At 43.5% G+C, this 22869-nt stretch overlaps 1 protein-coding gene across 1 annotated transcript in view; it reads left to right on the top strand.

The window, feature by feature from the left end:
• The first annotated feature begins 369 nt into the window (after nucleotides 1-369).
• The window catches only part of CFTR (CF transmembrane conductance regulator), a 145441-nt gene continuing 122941 nt past the window's right edge, over nucleotides 370-22869 (top strand). Inside the window, exon 1 of the mRNA XM_053253764.1 lies at nucleotides 370-474. Within this exon, the coding sequence (XP_053109739.1) occupies nucleotides 422-474 (53 nt within the window). The 5' untranslated portion in view covers nucleotides 370-421. The remainder of the gene's footprint in view (nucleotides 475-22869) is intronic.

Raw genomic sequence — 22869 nt, 5'->3', positions numbered from 1 at the left:
CAGCTCCCTCCGAGGAGCGCGAATCTTCCGCAGGGCACTCGCTGGGGCGAAGCGCGCCCTGCCCTGCTGCTGCTGCTGGAGAGGCACCTGGAGCGAGCGCCAGGAGCGATTCCATGAGGAGAATGTCCTTCCTCCTCGTGAGGTGGTGGAGTGCGGGGCGTGAAGCTGAGGGCAGGTTTATGAAGACGGGCCAACTTGCGGAGGCGGGCAGAGGGGCAGGAGAACGAAAGAGGCGGTGACCGCGGCGCGGATAAGGTCGGAGAGCGGCGCACAGCGCGGAAGGCTTCACTCCCCCCCACCCCACCCCTTTTTGGTTTTTTTCTTTTCTTTTGGAGGCAGAGTTTAAACGGTGCGCGATTAGTTGAGGCGAGCTCCCTCTTCTGATCTGTCCGCTGGCGCAGCAGCTCAGGCAGGCGGCACCATGCAGAGGTCGCCTCTGGAGAAGGCGAACATCTTCTCCAAACTTTTCTTCAGGTGAGTGGCCGCCGCCTCAGACGGCACATGCCGCTGCTGGCAAGCGGGCGGCGAGGAGGAGAAGGGAGAGGAGCCGGCGGGCGAAAAGAAGCCAGGGCGGCACGGGAGTAAAGGCAGGGCCGTCTATGCGGGTGTGTGCTCGACTCAGGGGGGCAATCATGGGAGGGCGTGTGGGGCGCAGGCGAGAGGAAATGCCATCGTCTCACCCCTCCCACCGCAGCCAGCCTGAGCGTGGCTCCCGCCTTCGCCTTCAAATAGCAGCCGCCGCCGCCGCCACCACTCTCTAGGCCCTGCAGCCTGCTCTGATTTGCTGAGCAGAGCATGCCCTGGGGCAGGGCTCTAGTTAGAACCGAGCAGATGGATTCTAAGAAACGGAGCCCGCCCCCCAGCTTCACCATTATTCATCTCCCTCACTCTGAGGGGCCACAGCAGAGAGGGGTGAACATGGGCCCAGGGGCGTAGCAAGGGGATAGGGGGCTTCACCCCTCTCTCCCGAAGCCCCTCAGAGTGAGGGAGATAATGAAGGAAATAGGGAGGGGTGAAGTGAGGGGCCCTCAGGAGCTGGGCCCCGGGTTCTTTGAACTGTCCCCTGCTAACTTGGCAAAAAGGCACCTTTTAACGTGGTCATTCTCTTTTATTTAGCAAGGGGAGAGTAACTGGCCCAATCCACCCCCAGCACAGTATCTCCAGTGACTGTTGCTGGTGTCTATCTTATGTTTCTTTTAGATTGTGAGCCCTTTGGGGACAGGGAGCCACCTTATTTATTTATTATTTCTTTGTGTAAACAGCCCTGAGCCATTTTTTGAAGGGCGGTATAGAAATCGAATAAATAATAAATAAATAATAACCCATCCACTCAATTATAGCTGCACCCCTGCCCCCTCTCCCCTAGCTACACCCCTGCTGTGGGGCCAGGCTGAGTTAGAGGGCAACCATTGCAACATGCAGGAGCCTCACTCTGGGCCAGCAGCCGTGGGACGTATCCATGCCACCACTGCTGGTGGAGCACATTCCCACCCACCACAGCAGCCACCCTGAAGCTCAGCCAGCCCCACGCCCTGCTGCTGAGAAGAGAATGCCGTGGGGCCCAGCCGAGTTGGAGAGCAGCCGCTCCCACCCACTGACCCCAACAGCCCTCTGGCGCGTTCTGGTCTGCCAAGAAGAGTACTCTGTAGGGTCTAGCCCAATTGGAAGGCAGCTGCTGAGGCGCAGGAGCTGAACCCGGGGCCGGCAGCAGCTGGGAAGATCCTCGCTGCTGCCACCACAGTCTCTGCCCACCACAGCAGCCAGCCGCCGACTCGGCCGGCTCCACAGCCATGCTCTGGTTTGCTGGGAAGAGAGTGGGCTGTGGGGCCTGGCCAAGTTGGAGGCAGCAGTTGCAATAAGTGGGAGCCACGCACTGGGCCTGCGGTGGTGGTGGGGAATGTCCATTATGCTGCTGCCAGAGTGCAGCTCCCCCTCACCAACTCAGCCAGCCCCGGGGTGTGCTCTGGTGTGCTGAGAAGAGCACACTGCACCTGGTAGTGTAGTCAGCACTGGGAAGTTTTTCACAGGGCATCTCCTCCTGAATGGAGGGAATTCAGGATATTGATATTCAGGATATCATTCACATATTGGCCAGATTTACCCCAAAGTCCCTGCGAGCGATTGGGGAGCACTGCACATACAATTCGGGTTTTTCACTGCACATTAGAGTGCAGCCCAATTTATATCCATTCTAAAATAAAAAATAAAATCCACTGTTTGCTTCGGTTTTGTGAGACAACTTCAAGTTTGCAGTCAAGCCTCCCAGTAAATTCGCAGTGAAGCCTGCTATGCCTAAAAGTCCCTCCTGCATCAGCCCCCTTGTGACTCAGCCAGCCCCACAGCATGCTCTGGTTTGCTGAATAGAGGAGGCCATTGTGGGGCCCAGCCGAGTTGGAGGGCAACTGCTGCAACAGGCAGGAATCCAAGCCAGCAGCGGTGGGAAATATCTGTGCCGCTGGTGGTGATGCTGCCTGGTGGTGTTCCAAGTTGGAGGGCAACTACTGCAGGAGCCATGCTCTGAGCCAGCAGTGGTGGGGATTGAGCCAGTGTGGTGTAGTGCTGGACTAGGACTGGGGTAGTGCTGGACTAGGACCGGGGAGACCCGAGTTCAAATCCCCATTCAGCCGAGACACTAGCTGGGTGACTCTGGGCCAGTCACTTCTCTCTCAGCCTAACCTACTTCACAGGGTTGTTGTGAAAGAGAAACACAAGTATGAAGTACACCGCTCTGAGCTCCTTGGAGGAAGAGTGGGATATAAATGTAATAATAATCATCATCATCACCACCACTGGCAGAGCACAGCTCCTGCCCACAGCAGCTACCACCCTTTGCTGGGATGTAGCTATAAGTGAGCGAATGGACTCAAAGAACCTGCCCCCCCCCAGCTCCTGAGGGGCCCCCAGCTCCACCCCTCCCTGTTTTCTTGATTCTCTCCCGCTCTCCAAGGGGCCGGATCGAGGGGTGAACGCAGGCCCCCTTGCCTCTGACCCTCTGGCTCAGCCAGCCCCACTGCACGCTCTGGTTTGCCAAGAAGAAGCGCTGTGGGGAGGGTCCAGCTCAATTGGAAGGCAGCTGCTGAGTTCGGCTGGCGGGTGGGAAATCTCCGTGCCGCCCCTACTGCTGGCAGAGTGAAACCAGCCCCCCGCGGTGCTGAGCGGCGTGTGCCGCGCAGGCAGGAGGACCAAGTGGAAGAGGCGGCCGGCGGCAGCTGCACTTTGGGCTGGCGGCGATGGCGGGAAATCCTCTCAGCCCAGCCCCCCCCCCGCCCCTCATGCTGCGCAGTTTCCACCCACTGAAGCAGCTGCCCTCCAGCTCCGGGGTAGGAGGAGGCGCAGGGCTCAGGGCAATGCCCCTATTTCTCCCCGCTTAGAGCACTGCAGCCCCCTCCCCCTCGTAGATGCTGGCGAGCCTCGGAGGAGGCGCTCGATCGGGCCGTGGGTGCGCGCCGCCGCGGGGACTTGCTGCGGGCTCCTCCTAACCCGGCCCATTCTAGGGCGGCGACGGCGTGTGTTTCAGGGCAGCGGCGAGGAGGCTTTCCGAGTCTTCCCTTCAGTCAAGGCGCGAGGTGGTTAATGACTGGAGAGGTTGGCAGGCAGGCAGCTGGGCTCTCTCTTATCTCCTCCTGCTCAGGCAGGGAAGCGCAGCGAGAATGTCTTCTTGGCAAACGGCACCGCGCTGCTGCCTGAGATGCCCGCAGTTAGTCCGGAGAACAGTTGGCAAAAGGAGGGAGGCAACTGAGGCTTGTTCCAAGAGGAGGACCCCTCTCTTCCGCCGGCGGACCTCTTCCCCGGCGTGCCGCCCCGCCTTTCCTTTTTGCCCTCCGGCGTTCTTATCACTGTGCGCTCCTTGCCGGCAAACACCTCCAACCTCTGTGGGGCGAGGCTCGCACATTATACCCGAAGCCAGATAAAGTGCTTTAGAGCAGATCGTCATCTGCGGACTAACCGCGAATGCCTTTTGCTCACTTTCGGGATCTTGCTTGCTGCGCATTCCAGCAGCAACGGGGTGGGAGAGATAATTCTGGGGAGAGATTACCTGGGCAGCAGGGATTTGCCGGCAGTTGCGTAGTTCATTTCCTAGCACCGAGGGCAGCAAACAGCTCGGACTGGTCAGGTGCAAGGGAGGCGCGTACAACATTTCCATCGGAAAGGCGCATATAGTCCGATCTTACAAATGTTTATTCAAAAGCAAGTTCAATGCGACTTTGCCTCAAGTCAGTTGGGGTACGATTGCAGTCTGAGCCCAAGTTACAATGCACGTGGCTTTCTTTGTCTTTTAGCTTCAAATAAGCCTGAGCAGACTGCGATGTTGGAGAGAGGCTACTTGACTCTCTCTTTCCATGTATGCAGAAGGCTCCACGTTTCCTCCCTGGCATCTCCAAAACAGGGCTGAGAGAGATTCCTGTCTGTGACTTTGGAGAAGCTGCTGCCAGTCTGTGTAGACAATACTAAGCTAGATCTACTACTATAGGCAGTATATGGCAGCTTCCTATGATGTGGAGAAAAGTGGACAGAGAAAAGGATTCCCCCCTCTCATAATGTTGGAATTGGGGGTCATCCCATGAAATGGATTGACAGTAGCTAAAGAAAGGGCTTCTTCACACCACATGGACTTAATGTAAGGATTTTGCTGGTGCATCGTAAAGTGATGGGCAGGGGTGGCCCAAGGTATGGGGGCACCCAAGGTGAGGTGCAAAATGCTGCCTTACCCCACACTTCTGGTGTGGTTGTGGCAGCCCTCTTTAAAAATTAATCCTTGTAAACGTTGAAAGTAGTGCAGCTGCGGGGAAGAGGAAATGTTGCCAGCAGCTTTCTTTTATTTCGTTGTTTCCAGACCAGTCCCAAAGAGCTGCTCTGATAGTGATGGCGGGTGGGGGAGGCATCTTGCCATCCTGCCGGCACCTTCGTAAATCTGCCATTTGATTTACTAAAAAGGGGATTTACTTAAAAGGGAGTTAGGCAAGTTCATGGAAGAATTTGATGTACTCAGTAGGTGGACTGTCCAGGCTGAACTATCCATGATATGCTTAGTTAAAGGGTGGTGGCAGCAGGGAGGGATAATGCCAAGTACAGGATGTGACTTACGGGCACATGTATTTGATCACAATCTTTATTAACTCAAAACAACGATCATCCTCAGTTCTGCACTCTCACAACTGCAGATCAGAATCACTGCTCTACATATAAACATGCCTTGAAGGAAAGGGGGGAATGCCTACCTGTTTGCCTCTTTTTAATGAATCAACATGTTTGTGTGATAAGGGGCCAGCTACAATGTCCTTTGAGGGGTAATTGGTCTGTTTTAGGGCGTTGCTTGAGATTGAGAGTGTTTAAGCCTCTTCCCCCTCATCCCCTGTCTTTTTGACAGAAATAGTCCCTAGAACAATGATGGTTCAGCCCATGTTTGCCAGGAATATATGGTAGCCAGAAGTATAAAGCCAAGGGGACAACATGGGAAAGAGCATAATATCTTTTATCTAAGATTAAAGCTGCTTATAAGGGCATGTGGTTCTGGGAAAACCACAAGAGAAAAATGAGGATAAAGAGAATAATGTAGGGATTCCGCATCTCCCATTCAGAGAGAGGGGCACATGGTAACTCTGAGGGAAGCATTGCACAAAGACTCTGCCCTCACTCCCTTTACCACAAGAGTTCATAACAAGTGGGATGGAATGTTTAACCAATGAGTTCATTAGATCTTTTAAAAAATATTCTGATTGACGACAAATTTGCTTTAGATTAATGTGTCAGCAGATTTTCTAAATGATAATAATAACAATAATAAGTAGCGGTACTTATAAAAAGTGCTGGTGAATGCCATTTTAAAAGAGGCATTCCCTCCTGAGTGAAATGGGGAATGCCTCTTCTAGGATGACAAGAGCTGCAAAACAGGCATGCAGAATCTAAAGACAGAGAGAGAATGCTTTTTCTTTTGAACTATTGTTTTTGATTCTGTGCAAATTTATGTAGTTTTACTCAATTAACTGATTAATCAGCTGACACACTTAATCAGCTGACATTATGACCCTATGCCTGCCAAAGCAGAAGTTCCATTGGAGTTCAGTATGTATAGCATCAATGAACTTGATTGTGCATCTCTGCCCTAGTATTACAAGTAAGCTTATGAAATTTACCAAGGCCTGACCCAATCCTAACCAGCACCTGAGGCAGTGAGCCAAGCCACCATCTTTACCTCAGCAATTCCCCCCGCAAGCACCAACAAGCAACTTCTCTTTCTGCCCCAATCCCAACCCTGATCTTTCCCAGTGGGTGCGGGGCGGGGTGGTGGTGGTGGTGTCACATATAGCACCTTTTCTTCTAAACTTATTTTTAGTATGCCACCCAATTAAAAACAACATATAAATGTTAAAACAATACAAACAATGATGCTACATAATAAAAATCTTGTTACAAGAAATCAAAAATATTTGTTTTTGGCTAGATTGTTATGATACATAACACTCTCCTTTTTCCATTTCTAAAAATAGGAACAAGATATAAACATACTAAATTATCCATTTTGTAAGGCTATCCATTCACTTGCTGGAACAGGTTGAAATTCAGTTTCTTTCATAGCCTTTAGTAGTTTTGGCTTCAGGTGACAACATTGGTCCCAGCTATTTTGAAGCCAACTATTCATAGTATCACTGGATAACAACGTGAACATGAGATTGGGTAAAACAGAACTCTAGCCAGACTCCTCAGTCTCTGTTTGGCTTTTCTTGTTTGCATTAAACAAACTTTTTGTCCATCACAGGTGGGCTGTGGGTTAGTCTGGATACAACCAGTCTGACAAATGAAAGACCAGGTCAGTGCAAAGCTCAGGCTACACAAGAAAGAGCAAAGCGATTAGTTGGACCATCTCCATCAAACTACCGATATCTGGAGTGGCTACATCTGGAAGGGGAGAGTGGCAGGAGACCTTTTGATTCCAGATTGCAACTTGCTTTACTGGCAAGGCTATTTTAATTTTGGCTATTGTTCTTCAATATTACAAGTTACTCTCAGCAGTGCCTTGCATAGAGGTATTAATTAAAACAGACCTTGACACATTTTCTTGGGATGTAGGAGCCCACCCAAAAATGTAGATCTTAGAGTATTAAAGGATCTCGGTATGTTCCCTTTGGATGAGAACTTTAGGGAGAAGTGGTTTGCCATACTCGACAAATGCTCTTTGGATTTAAATGGTACTCTTAATCAAGATGTCTCGGGTAGAAATTAAATGCATTAAAGAGGAAACGTCAATCATGGTGGATGAGTTAAAAAAAGAAATTAGGTGAAAAACTGCTCAATGAAAAATTGGAATATTTGGCTAAGAATTTAAAAGTACAGTATAAAGAACTTAAAGAAAAGGAATTCCAAAGAGATTTAAAAGATTATGAAGTTCCACAGATGTGGAACTCAGTGACACTGGATACAGTTATGACATATCTTTTGATTAAGTTATAGAGCAAAGCAAAGCAAACTGAGATGGCACATCTGACTGAAAGTAGAGAGACAAAAAGGAATGCTGAGCAGCAATAGCAGGAGCAGCCAGCTATCCCAATCAGAACTAATAAGGAGGGAGCATGGTTTACAAATATTCCTAAGTCCACCCCAAAAGTATCCTGCATTTTTGCTCTTTGGAGAGATGGAATGTGTCAGCATATGCTGAGGCAACCAGGCAACATTCCACATCTTCTTGTTCTGCACTAACAAGGAATGAAGCCAGAAAGAGTTGCAACCTGGAATACTTTCCCCCACTTTCCATTCAGAGACTAGCTCTCTTCAGACATTAAAAAGGGGGAATAAGGTACTCAAGTACAGTGTCCTGAGAGCATGCCTCTACAGCCTACCATGGCACTGATGCACTCAGAAGCCTCACCCCAACATTGAACACAGTTATAGTGTTTGTCTGCAGACACTGTAAATGTGAAGAGATTCTTTCCATGATTGGGAAGCTGGGACGCCCCAGCTTTCCAGTCCCATAAGTAATCTCTTCATGGATATGGTGTTTGTCTCTGCAGACAAACTCATGGACAGTGTGCGCAGAGTGTATATGAGTAAAGCTTCTGAGTGTCTCAGTGGCAGGACATAGCTGCAGGCACTTCTCAGGATGCTATAGCATGTTCATAGTTTCTACTCCATTCATACAGAAAACCTAATTCCATTCTCCAGAAGGAAAATCGATTACCAATCCAAAAGATATAAATTAGCTTCAGAGAACCAGTGACAGGTTCATTGTAGATAGTGATCAATGCCAACATGCTTTAGTAACTTTTAAGAAGAGATTCTAAGTATCACATTGCTAAGTTTTAATAAAGTTGTAGCATATTTAATCACACATTGGTGCCTGCTTCTCTTTCTTTCTCTGCTATCTACAAAATAGTACATTTTATAAGCTGTCAGCAGAGGATATAGTTTCTGGGCATACACAGAGTGCATTTCTCTTCATTAGACCCTTGGAAGACAAGAAAATAAAAGTTACCATCTATTTCTACCTGTAGACAGCACACAGAAAGAATACAAAATACTATTTTGTAAAAGCTACCAGCAGGTGACAACAGCCTCTGAGCATACACAGAGGACATTTTTCATTTTAAACTAAACTACAGGCTGTCTTAAATCACAGGCTCCTGTCTAATGGTTACTGTCTTAAATGGGTATTTGGATCTTGTGAAGAGAGGATTCAGGTTAAGAACCCCCCACATGATAAAGAGATGTGCTGAGAGTCCATTGGGACATCCTCCACTGATGTCACAACAAGTGCACTCTCAGGGTGACCTCTTTCCTAATTATGTGTGCAGGACAATGTGGCTACTATCTTTCTGTTGATTCTATGGATCCAGTACACCTAATGTTGGGATGTTCACACAAGTTTCTACTGCCATAATTAAACTGATCACAAATGTCAGAGAGGATGCATCCGTGTTTTACTGTAAGATTACCCTGGCAGATAAAATGGATTTATGACGTGTGTACTTCTTTACACCGGCAATAAAGCCCATGGGATTGGACTTCCTCAGTGGAAAGCTTCAGTTTGAGACATTCTGCTAAATTGGCCCCAGTACAGGATTAAACTGCTGATACAGTGAGGCAGGGCTGGGATTGTAACAGATAATGGCAGCAAAGAAGTAGAACTAATGTCACTGCTATTGTCACTGCTGTGTGAGGTCAGTAAAACCCTGCACTTGTTTCAGTTAGATAATAAGATGGATGGGGTGTTTGCCCTGATGGCTGCTCGGAGGGTACTTGCTTTTTCCAGGATCTTCCTTTAGTTATGTTGGTGTTTCATTCTATAGGCTAATGCATGTTGAAAACTTCAAACGGTCAATGTACCAGTCCATCTTTTGAATAAAGTAGTGTGTAAGAAAAAGCTGTTTCTTTCTTGTAATGACAGCTGTTATCACACAGTGTAACATGAAAAAGACTCATCTAATGCAGACTTGTACCTGTTAGAGTCAGGTCTGTAAAGTGCCAGTGTTGATACTGTGAAACTTCCTGAAGGTCATTCAAGGACTGCTTACAAATATGTAGGGAAGATATTAATCACAAGATTCCGAATTATAAACATATTTGTCATCATTAGTCTTCTCAGCTAGCTGATGACAGTAACATACCTTTGCTTGCAGATCTGTGGGCAGAATTCTTTGCTTACTTACGCACATGCATAATTGTCACTACAGCCGAATTTATTTTTAACAGTTACACTATTAAACATAATAACATCTAAAGCTACCTTATCTGCAGTCAGATAATTGGTTTATCCAATATTATCTACTTTTATTGGCTCCCTATGGCATGGACCCATCCTAGCCTTGCTGCTTTAAATCCTTTAATGAAAAACGTTAGGTATTTTGAACTGAGATTTTCTGTTTGGAAAGCATGTGCTCTACTACTCAGCTTTGGAGCCTCCTTACTCCTTACACTTTCATTTTAACCAAGAATAAATTGGGGTGTGTGTACAGGGTGTAACTATAATAGGGCAAGGGGAGACAATTGTCTGGGGGCCCACTGCCTTGGGCCCCCCCCGAGGCAAGTCACATGACTGATTCCTCTAGCTGCACACTCGCCCAGGCTTCCTTCAGTTGTATTCATCCTCCAGAACTGGTGTGGGTGTTAAGACCTGGAGCTACCAGAACACCATGTCTTTCTCTAGTACCTTTAAATGACTTGCATCGTCCACAATTTACAAAACCTTAAAAAAAATAATTTAGGATGTACTATGCTTTTTGTTACCACTATTCAGCCTCATTTAAGATTTCTTTACTTTATGAGCTGAGCTTCAGTGGGGGCGGGGGCATTTTAAAATTTTGTCTCTGGGCCCACTCCTACCTTGCTATGCCCCTGGGTGTGTGTGCACAGAAATGCTAAAAACAAACAAGGGGATAAGCAGATGAAAGTTTGTTACTTTTAAGGATATTTTACTTCAAAAGACAACTTTTCCCACTGACACATTTGTAATTCTGAATGATATTGTCACCAAGATGACTCAGTAAGCAGAATCTACAAAGAGAATACAATGCAGATATATGGCAACTAACCTAGGTTTAAAAAAAGAACATTAAGAGGGGGGAAACCAAGTAAATGCTGTGGATCATGTACATAAGTCCTAAGAGAACTTGTGTTTTGGGCGGTATAGAAATGTGCTAAATAAATAAATAAATAAATAATATGCAAATTTAAGGGACCTTGACATTCTCCTCCCTTAGTATAGACTGTATAGACTCCTCTCAGTATATTTTGGTATATGGAGATAAAATAGAGATTAAAATTCATTTAATATTTTATGGTTATAGCATGCTTGATGTATATCTCTTTGAATACTATATATGCAATCAGGCTGTTCTTTATTAGGGCTTTTCATTAATGAAAAACAGTCACAATTATTCTTAACAACAGCACACAACATTGCAGTATATTCAGATCACACTAACTACTGGATTCTAACCAAAATAAATGTCACATTTTCAAAGAGGGAAAAACTAAATGGAAATGCTTTCTTGGCTTACCCCATAACAATTCTCATTAAAGTTAGCTATTAGAGTCTTGGAGTTTCAAGCAGAACATTGAGTATTCCTTTTTAATGGCATAGTAAGTCAGTTTATTACAGCTAAAGGTTTTCATTGTCAAATACCACTTGATAGCAGACTCAAATATTGAGAGAGAGAGAAATGTGAACATAAAGAAAAATAAGATCTATTTTTGCATTTAGCATTTTACTGTTGGCTTATTGGTCAAAAGGTTTATCTGCAACAGTGCTATGTTGTTTTAAGAATCACAAGGAAATCAGTGTTAAAAAGGAAATAAAGATGCTCAGAGTAACTGCTTCTGTACTTCTAAACAAAAATTGTTGGATAAAGTATCCTTTTCAAAGACTCATCATACAGCTGGAACAGACCAAAATTGTTATCGAGTTCATTCCACCACCATCCACCCTCTTACAGAACATCCTGCCCAAGCAAGACCATAGTGTGCCACAAGCAGAAAAGCAGGTGTATTTCAAGAGGTGCTCACAGAGCATAATCACCAGATGAGTCACGAAAGCAAACAACATCTTCCCTACTCCCTTATTTGTGGCAAGGGGGTATTAGCCACAACATAGTTTGTCAGAATAATGCGCCCACTGGGGAAAACCATAAGAAAACAGAAGGTGCTGTTAATAATAATATAGTGCAATCCTTGCACATGATGCGTTACAAAAAATGAGGTCAGGCCTCTGTACAGAGAGATTATAATGTAAAATTGACACCAGAGGAAGGGGAGAGAAGTGGAAGCAAGAATAACCTGGGGAACAATTGGTGATTATTTAATACACACTTATTTAGACTTAGTTACAAGACCATATGGGCCTATTAGTTAATAAATGAACAGACACATCAGAGCCGTTTCCCACCAATGTGACCAATATTGTTTGTTGTATTGCAGCCAGATTGTGTATGGGTTATACATTAATCAATCAATCAATCAATTAATTATAAACTAATTATATATTTAATTAATTAATTTTGTATGCTACCCAACTGACCAATGTCCTTGGGACTTATTACAGTCAGAATACAAAACAGAAAACACTAAAACCAAATATGAAACAACAATATAATTAGGAAAAACAATTAAAAAGCTTGCAACAATAAAAGAGCTAATAAAGCTGGCAAAAAGCCAATAAAGAGCCAGTAAAGTATAAAGTGTGCCGTCAAGTCGAATTCAACTCCTGGCGCCCACATAGCCTTGTGGTTTTCTTTGGTAGAATACAGGAGGGGTTTACCATCGCCTCCTCCAGTGCAATATGAGATGATGCCTTTCAGCATCTTCTTATATTGCTGCTGCCCAATATAGTACCAGCGGGGATTCAAATTGGCAACCTTCAGCTTGTTAGTCAAGCATTTCCCCACTGCACCACTTAAACTAGTAGGGACCAATATATATATACAAGTTGCAGATTAAATGTTTGATAGAACAAGAAGGCTTTAGTCTGGCACCTAAATATATATAAGAAAGTTGCCAGGTGGGTCTCCCTTAGAAGATGATAATAAACCATTTTTGAACAAAGAAAAGCAGGGGCAGATAGGATCTGAAGCAGATAATGCTGGGAGCAGTGAAGGAAAGAGAGTAAATAGGTGCACATGAATGCAGCATTGCTAGATGAGTGTGTGTTTTCCTACTGAACCACAACTGATTTGATTTAAATATTCTGAGCCTTGTATGGTTGCTATGAAAAAGTGCTTCAGTGCAAAGTTACTTATGCCACTGCCAGTCATATCTGTAACCATCTTGTGTGAATCAGCTGGATCATGTGATAAGTACCATGCCAGTGTTGCTTCTTTCTGAGAGTGAGTGGTACTCACAGGGTTATTTGTGACCTGATCATGCTGACCCGGAAGCTGAATACAGACATCAGACCCAGAAGCTGAATACAGACATTAGAGCCCTCACTGGATAGAAACATGCCCCACCCCGCCCCCCAAATATCCATGCTATACTTACAGTACCTAGAAACATAGGAAGCTGCCTTATACCGAATCAGGCCATTAGTCCAACTCACTCAGTATTGTCTATACTGACCGGCAGCAGCTGACATAGTCTTTCTTTCTTTCTTTCTTTCTTTCTTTCTTTCTTTCTTTCTTTCTTTCTTTCTTTCTTTCTCTGCATCTAAATCTGGATTAGAACTGCTATTTCTGATCTGGAATTAGGTTGACTCTGCTTTTTGCTTTTTCACATAATGTTCACTTTTTCACATAAAACATCTTGAGTTAACTGAAAAATTTAGTAGTTAGGAGTATTTTGATAGAAACTAATAACGATTAATATGACATTACAATTATAATTGGGTTCGTTGAGAAATGTGTGTGTGTTGAACTTGCCCCTCTTGCCTCTCTATTGAATTTGTTGGGATGAATTAGGTATAGTATCCTTAGCAGAATCATAAAATAGACTTAGCTAATCCTCTTGGGGATATTAGTTATTCAAAAAGGCGAGCAAGCTAGAAAATACAGGCTGAGGAGGTAGCATGGTGGCCTGTCCTTCACCATGCATAATTTAGAACACAAATGAAAGTCTGCTCTTATCCTTCAAAGGTCACAGGAATTACTTGGCATTTCTGATAAATTACCGATGTGGGACACTGCCTAGGAACATTTTGCAGCACTTGCCAAGGATCAAGTTCCACTATCCAAAATGGGACACCCTAACATTCTTGCCACACCTATTTCTATTCCAGGTACCTTCATAAAGGGGGAAGCTACAAGAATGATTATGGTCACCTATCCAATCCCTCATTATTGTTGCGTTAGGAACAGCTTCTAGCAGCTATTTATGTGAATTATATGTAAAGTCTTAGCACTTTTCATTGGCACTTTACAGCTTTAGATGTGGGAAAGGAATTCTCCCTGCTGATGAACTTAAATGGTAAAGGCCACAAGATAAACCACTACAGAAGAGCAAAAGCTATTCAATATGCCTCCATTTGCTTATGTAGGATGGCTATTGAGCAAACTTGGAATAAGGAACTCCAGGGACAGTGATAAAGGGGAGGAAATGCTTTAAGGGAAAAACAACCTTAGCTATAAGACAAATAAAAGAAAAGTTAGAACAATAACTCACGTATGTGAGAGCCTTGTATCATTCTTATGAGGTGTATTTTGTTACCAGGCAGTGAAAAGAAGAGGCGGAACTTGTTTTCCTTCTTTTACCTATATAACACCCTTGTTCCCTTCTGAGTTCTCTTGAGTATGTGCCCATAATAACATCCCTAGTCACTGGCAAGACTTTGACAGCTCTAAAGGTTCATCCATGAAAGAGTTATTTTAAATGCCAGCCAGTAATTAGGAGGCATTTGCTATTTTAATGCATTAGAGACAATTAGAGTCCTTCCCCCCATTTTTCTTTGTTTAAAAATGGACTTGCCCTTGGTACAAAAGCTAAGATCAAAACATTAGGAAATATAGATATTTATAATACCTATGAACTGAATAAAATTAGAGAAAAATTCACAAAATGCTATGATGGGTGGTTTTGGTACTACATATTATCCAATATCCTAATTTAACTAACTTGTCAGCCGGGTTTATGACTGACTTACATAATCACATTAGGGGTGTGCATTTTGGAATTTTCTTGTTTCGATTTGTATCCAAATCGAAACACCCCCATTTTGTTTTGTACCCAAATTTTCTGAATCTGAATCAGCCCTGTTTTGTTTTGTAGCCGAATTTTCCGAATCCAAATCGATTTGGATTTTTAAAAAGGGTCCCAGGGCAAAAAGAGTGGGTGGTGGTGGTAGTGTCCAATGGGTGGAAGCTACCACCCAAATTTCAAAGGAATTAGGCAAAGGACTGATTTTTTGTGAATTTTTTAAAACTTTACACATCTTTAAGAATTTTCCCATAGGGAGTAATGGGGATTCCAGCAAATGTATCGCTTCAAATCAAGGGGAAAGGGATGACCCAGAGCGGAGTGTGGTGGGTGGTAGTGCCCAATGGGGGCAAGGAAACTTCCAGAATTATCTCAAAAGAATTAGGAACATAGGAAACTGCCATATACTGAGTCTGGCCATTGGTCTATCTAGCTCAGTATTGTCTTCACAGACTGGCAGCGGCTTCTCCAAGGTTGCAGGCAGGAATCTCTCTCAGCCCTATCTTGGAGAAGCCAGGGAGGGAACTTGAAATCTTCTGCTCTTCCCAGAGCTGCTTCATCCCCTGAGGGGAATATCTTGCAGTGCTCACACATCAAGTCTCCCATTCATATGCAACCAGGGCAGATCCTGCTTAGCTATGGAGACAAGTCATGCTCAGCCACAAGACCAGTTCTCCTCTCCATTGGGCAAAGGGCTGATCTTTTGTGAATTGTTGAAGTTTACGTGTCTTTTAAGATTTCCCCCATAGGGAATAATGGAGGTTTCAGCAGCCCCATAATTCCACTTGGGGGGCACTGGAGTTTCCCAGAGCGAGGGGTTGTGTAGTGCACATAGGGTGCCAACCACCTCCATACTCACAAGCCCTTGGGGTACTGGGTTTTGTGTTTCTGAGGTGTTCATTGTAGATTTTCTGGTAGCATATGAGATTTTCAGTGAAAAACAAGAATCTACTCTCATATGCTACCAGAGAATCTACACTCAGAACACCACAGAAACAACAGAACCCAGCACCCCATGGGTTAGCAACCCTTCCCCTGGCCAATGTGGGGTCAGTAAAGAGTGGCAAGAAGCAAAAGAGCCAATGCGGAACAAGGAGGGAATTGTCAGCAGGTCAGCCCATGATTTAAGTCACCGATCAGAAAGCTGGAAGGGTGGGAAATTCAAAGAGATGTCAAACACAAAATGGAGGCTGACTCAGAGATCACTACAAAATGGAGTTCCGAAACAACAAAACATTTTGTAGCCAAAACAGGGACGTTTTGTTTTGTATACAAAACTTTTGGATCTGGAAAATGGGTGTTTTGTTTTGTCTACAAAACACCCGAAACAGGCTGTTTTGGGTACAAAACATTTTGTATCCGAAACGTTTCGCACATCCCTAAATCACATTACAAAACACTCAAAGTGCATCAGTTGACTGTCCTCTTTACATTTTTTTAATTGTGGCTTATTCTCATATTTGCAGTGTAGTTGCTCTATAGACACCACCAGTTCATTTTCTGTGGTCAGGGCCTAAAATTTTCTTCTAGTCCACACTAAAAGAGTGTGGCGGAAGATTGTAAGTATTTACTTACAAATTTACTTGTAAGTATTCACAATGCTTATGGTATTAAATATTTCTTTTCCTTGGTGCTTGAAGCATGTCACATTTATTCTCAATAATTCTTACAGTAGCAGCTTGAGGTAATCTGGTATCGTTATGCCTATATTATAGATTATATTATATTTTTGCTACTGATAAAACTACATATTGGACTGAAAAGGGGAAGATCAGGTTACTGTTGAGTAGCTTTCACTGACTGGAATAATTTGTGTAAAGCTAGTTGTAGCTGAAAGATGCATATTTGATAGGTCCTTTGAAAAGACCTATCAAAGCTGGTAACTACCAGGTTAAACCACAGAGTTTAATCAAATCCAGTGCTAGGGCAGCATATTAAGTACATTGAATGGGAGAGCATTGAGGCATGTCTGCATTGTAATAAAAAGTTGGCTCCACTTGGTGTTGTGTTGTGTAATAATGTGCCACATTCTCCACTTGATGATCTCTTTGGTGTCACCCTTCCTTAATATGTTCCGCTTATGTTTAAAAAAATTAGAGAGAGTATCATGTTGGATTTGTGCAACTGTGTATGCATCCAGTATGATTATGTTGCCTGATAGCAATGTAATGCCTTGTTTTTGGTGTCGTGATTTGACCATAATGGAGTCAAGTTTAGAACCTCTTATTATTATTGTCTGGAAAGATTTTATCCTCAAACAATAGTAAGCTTTAAAGCTTGCCTGAGCTTCAATCTGACTGGTTCATTCACTCTGGTCCATTCACCAGAGGGGTAATCACTATCTCATCTATGATGAGTGCATTTGTGGATTTGTTATTCCAGCAATAGTCTGTAAAATAAAGTGAGTAGGAATTTTAATACGGGGTTCCTATACAAAAATGGCAACAAGAAAGCCTAGCAATAGCATTCTATGGGAAAGCTGGGGAGCCTGATCCAGAAAACAAGGAGTGAAAGCAATATGTTGAAAGAAAGATTAGACCATTTTTCATGGCAAATGAGATTACAGATCAGGGCACAGAGAATGCAGTTATTCTCTGTCTGTATCTGTGACTGTAAAGCATACTCCCTCTTAAGAATGTTGTTGCAACCTCAGAAAGCAGGAAACAAAAGTTTATAAGACACCAGCACATTTTAACAGAACATTTTCTCAAAGTCTAACATTATTGTGTAACATTTTAAATTTCATAATGAGATGCAAATAGAATATCTGAATATTTATTTATTTATTTATTTATTTAACACATTTTTATACTGCCCAAAACTTTCTTCTCTGGATGGTTTACAGCCATATGTAGCTGAACTCAAAAAGCTAACTGATAATTAATTAACTACTTTAAAATTAATTTTTAAAAGTAACCTGGAAATTGTACTTATTGTGAAACCCAGAAGAAAAGTAATGTAACACCAGAGAATCACAAGGGAAATGATGTAACATCAGAGAATCTCAGGAGAAGTGATGTAGCATCTGAGAATTTCAGGGGGAAACCCAGAAATCAGCCACATTACTTCTGTAAGTTTTAAAAAGGGCTAAAAACTTTTTAAAAAGATGAAATAAATGCTCAGGCAGGGAAGCAGGTGGGCAAATAGAGGCCAGAAGATTGTTTTCCACCAGCTGCAATTGCAAAAAAATATTAAAAAAATAATAATAAATAGAGTAAACTCCCCCTGCCATTTGGAGCTCTGGGAAGCTCCATTCTCTCAATCCGGAACTTCTCTGACCTCCTCCAGAATGGCTATATCAGTCCATTTCTGACTCACTCTGCCTGACATTACACACACTACTTCCATCTGCCAACTGCAGACTGGGACCATGGCAAAGAGGGACTTCTTAAGCAAAAATGGAATAGACATATTCAAGCACCACCCTAGCACTCCACTTCCAATGGTCCAGAAAAAGACACCAAAGAAAGAATGAAAAAGATAATAATTTGGCAGTTGGTGACAAAGTTAGATTGATTCATTTTGAAATATAAAATCATGCACCAAACCACTGTGGGTGTGTATTCAGCCCAATTATTGATGGAAAGGAGGATAAAAATTAGCGTATGTCAATATGGAGGAGGAAGTGTGAAATAAACAGGCCCAACAAAAGTACAATGATGATGATCACAATCATGCTGAAAGACACTTCAGCCTTATTCAGAGGTTTTTTAAGGAGGTTGTACTCATGTATAGTCTGGAAATGAGGTGGAAGTCCTGTTTGGTGTATTAATAACTCTCCTTTGCCAGGAGGGTCAGTCACACTTACAGCATTTGTCTGAAGAGGTGAAGGCTGTAAGTATTATTGGGGATGCCCCACTCTCCCAATCATGGGAAGGTGCACAATCATGCTTACAGCCTTCATCTCTTCAGACAAAGGCTGTAAGTGTTATTGATCTACCCAGTAGGGGAGAATGTTTGATGGGAGCTCCCAGCAATGGGAGCTGTGCAGCTCCTGGTGGCAAACCCACCTAAATTCCCTCCCTCCTAAACGATGTTAATGGAGCAAGCTCTCTGTTAACCCCATTTTTTGGTGTGTGTCCGCCGCGGCTGCTTGCAGCCACGGGAACCCCAGGAATGCACCATGTACTCATGTGGTGCATTACTGGCGCTCTGGGGAACAGGGTGCCATGCAGCAGCACTTACCTTCACGCATCCCCCAGAGCTGCCGGATGAGTTGTGGCCAGGTGCAGGAGCACCCAAGCAAAGCCGCCACTCATCTGGGCAGGCGAAATGTCCACCCAGGGAAGGGTGGTTGATAGTCTGCGGAGAGAGCGTGTAAAGCCCGCTCTCCTCGCAGAACCTCTTTTGGCTCTACACACAGATTGTGTGGAGAGCCTTAGAGAGTGGGAAGAGATGAGCAATGAACCTGAACTCATTTGGATAAAGAAAGCATATACACCCCATCTAGGCTTCCAGGAAAACAGAGGGACTGTTTTGAAGAGAGGCCACATTCACACGTAAGGTGGAACTGTGGGTCTAATGGACCCACAGTTCGCTCTCCCCTGCTCTCCTGTCCACATTCGCACATAACAGACAGGAGGCTCTCTGTGGTCAGAGAGAGGGGGAACTCTCCTCTGCAGAGAGGAGGGGAAATTTACTGTGTGGGCTTCCTTCTGGACTGAAGGACAGCCCTAGCATCTAATCACAACGGAAGGAGGGAGGAGCTTCCTCCCTCAACTCCAGTTTCAGCAGAGTGGGACTGAGGTGCAATGTTTGCACATCACCCTGGCACCGCGAAACTGCTGGTAGGGGTGGTGAAACCCAATACAAACCAAAGGTTCAAACTGGAGTCTCAGGAGGGAAACTTCGGGTTGCTTTGGGGTCCAAACTGTGGTTGCACACATTTGGATGTACAGAAATTTCAACCTGAGGCTCCTTCAACTCTGGTTTTGTGTTATGTGTAAATGGGGCCAGAATCGGAACAGGCTTGGAGAGAGTGAGCAGGAAATGTAGAGTAGAAATGGCATCATTCAAACCGGGTTAAAACCTGAGGGTATGACCACCAAAGATGGAAATAAGTACCCTTTGCTTCACAATTCCTATATAGTGAGGACATTTTTCATAATAGGAGTCAATTTTACTGGCATTAAATACCACCTATGGTAGGTTTTGATATAATTTCCCCTTATTTGGGCCTATGACAAGAAAATGGGTTTGAGAGACCATATCCTGTTTGAGTCCCTTTCATCTATTTCTGTTTGAAGGTTGTTTTCCCATGCAGTTTTCAAGCCTACCGGGGAGATGTTAATTGGTCGAGCAAATAGAATACAGTTTGGAGGTTAAATCTTTGGGTGATAATAAAATTTCTGATACTGTAGCTTCAAATTTAGTAAGTTGCCTGGTGGCTTATTGAGTAGTTTCTTTCTGGGCCACAGACAGAAAGAATTGGAACAAAGTGAAACTGTTATTCAAAATTATTATTCAAATTCTTTGGATTAAGCAGATCTTAAGAAATTAGGATGCATTTTTGATAGACATCTTTCAACCTAACACGGTCAGCTTCAACTAAGCAAATGGTCTGAAAGCCCCTAAACATACCAGGGAGGTTAGGGTTGTCTAAAGTAAAAGTAAAGTTGTGTCATCGAGTCAGTGTCGACTCTAGATGACCTAGTGTAGGAATAAGTGGAGAGATAGGAAGGATCAAGAAAATGTGCCACTTTTTCCAAATTTTCAAAATGGAACTTAAGAAAGGGTTAATGTTGAAAGACATGTTTTTTTTAATCAGGGCAGAACAACAAATTATTTTAGTTGAAAGAATAACAACTGGGTAGCTATTTTGTTACATTCTGTAGATCTTTTCTTTTTTGAATGAAATTTGACAAACTTTTCTTGATCTGGTGCTGCTTTTCTAGAAAAAGATAATGCCTTTTATAAGAGCATTATAAGAGCATAAAGGCAGAGTCTTTTTTAAAGGGGTGGGTTTTTTTTTAATGCACTCTGCTTTAAAATGACTTTCATAGCATCCCAGACTGCAGGCAGTGAAATATCTGGGGAGAAATTCAGGTCAAAGTATTGGGAGAAGGTTTGTGGCAGTCTTTCAGTAATCTCCTGTTTATCAGAAAGTAACGGGTTGATTGCCACATAGGATGTTGGCTGTAATGGGGAACATTTTATTGTGACAAAAACTGGTGTGTGGTCTGACAGCCCTATTGAGCTTGTTTCTGCTGCACTGGTATTAGCTTTGAGGGAACAGGGAAGTAAAACATGTAATCTAGTCTGGAGTAGAACTTCTGTGAAATCTCTTGCAGTAGGGTTAAGCATTCTTCAGGCATCCCAGAAAATCATTATGACTGGAGCCTTTGTCAGAAGAAGAGTCAAAAACAGTATCCAGGTCTCTTATTATAATTTCATCCTCTTTAAACCTGTTCAATTTATCCAGTGCAGATTGTAGAAAGGAATGCTGACCTTGATTCAGACAGTAGATGGAGGTGACTGTATAAATGGAGTCACACACTTTTCCTCTGATAAATATGAACCTGTGTTTGGGGGTCTCTCTAGATCATGGGAGAAAGTATATTATGTGATAGGGCAAAAAAGATTGCTATACCTAGTGCTCTAGCAGAGCCTGGAGCAGTGAATTGTTGAGCTAGAGAGGGGTGAGTAAGCTTGTCTTTTTTGCTTTGCCCCAGGCATGAGTCTCTTGAACAAACGTGATTGCTGGGTTGTTTCTTAGGATTGACTTAAGGACTTAATAGGTGCTTAATAGGATCACTCAACCCCTAATTATAAAAGAGATAAGTTTTAACTCAAACCTTTACATGGCACTAGATGTAAAGGAGAACATAAACATTAGGGGTGTGCAATTCAGATTTTCTATGTTTTGATTTGTAACCGAATTGAAACAACCCTGATTCGATTTGGATCCGAATCTGACCCATCCGAATCACCCCAAATTCGATTCGGATCTGAATCGCGGCTGATCCGAATCGAATCGATTTGGGTTTGGGATCTGTCCTATTAATTTCCCCAGATTCCCAGCTTTCATTTTTTAGAAAAAGCTAAGCTCTAGCCCTTATACAGGTGAAACTCGGAAAATTATAATATCGTGCAAAAGTCCATTAATTTCAGTAATGCAAATTAAAAGGTGAAACTGATATATGAGACAGACGCATTACATGCAAAGCGAGATAAGTCAAGCCTTAATTTGTTATAATTGTGATGATCATGGCGTACAGCTCATGAAAACCCCAAATCCACAATCTCAGAAAATTAGAATATTACATGGAACCAATAAGACAAGGATTGAAGAATAGAACAATATCGGACCTCTGAAAAGTATAAGCATGCATATGTATTCAGTACTTGGTTTGGGCCCCTTTTGCAGCAATTACTGCCTCAATGCGGCGTGGCATGGATGCTATCAGCCTGTGGCACTGATGAGGTATTATGGAAGACCAGGATGCTTCATTAGCAGCCTTCAGCAATTCTGCATTGTTTGGTCTCATGTCTCTCATCCTTCTCTTGGCAATGCCCCATAGATTCTCTATGGGGTCAGGTCAGGCGAGTTTGCTGGCCAATCAAGCACAGTACACTGTATACTTTTCAGAGGTCCGATATTGTTCTATTCTTCAATCCTTGACTTCTTGGTTCCATATAATATTCTAATTTTGTGAGATTGTGGATTTGGGGTTTTCATGAGCTGTACGCCATGATCATCACAGTTATAACAAATTAAGGCTTGACTTATCTCGCTTTGCATGTAATGCGTCTGTCTCATATATCAGTTTCACCTTTTAATTTGCATTACTGAAATTAATGGACTTTTGCACGATATTCTAATTTTCTGCATTTCACCTGTAGAAGTGGAGTTATGGAGCAAAATGTGTGGTCACTATTTTTCAAGTGTTCGGATTCTTTGGTGTATAATAACTTTCACTCAATGAATCCTTATGAGGATTCATTACACACCTTCATTTCTTCTATTCATTTTGACTGTCTTTTAGACAGTGCCAATTGTCAACTGCCATGTGCCAACTACACCCCACTCCCACCCACAAGGCAGTGAGGTACTACTCAGTTTAAGTTAAGTGCCTAATGGGTAGAGGCTACCACCCAAATTGCAGAGGGATTGAGCAAAGGGCTGATTTTTGGTGAATTGTTGGAGGTTTAGTGTCTTTGTGGCAGATTTGGGGCATAACGTGGGATCTGGGGTGGAAGAGTGTGGTGAGGTGGTAGTGCCTAATGGGTGGAGGCTACCACCCAAATTATTATTAT

Source organism: Hemicordylus capensis, chromosome 5 (genome assembly GCF_027244095.1).
Source record: "Hemicordylus capensis ecotype Gifberg chromosome 5, rHemCap1.1.pri, whole genome shotgun sequence".
NCBI classification, from domain to species: Eukaryota; Metazoa; Chordata; class Lepidosauria; order Squamata; family Cordylidae; genus Hemicordylus; species Hemicordylus capensis.
This window is presented reverse-complemented; position numbering and strand designations above follow the sequence as displayed.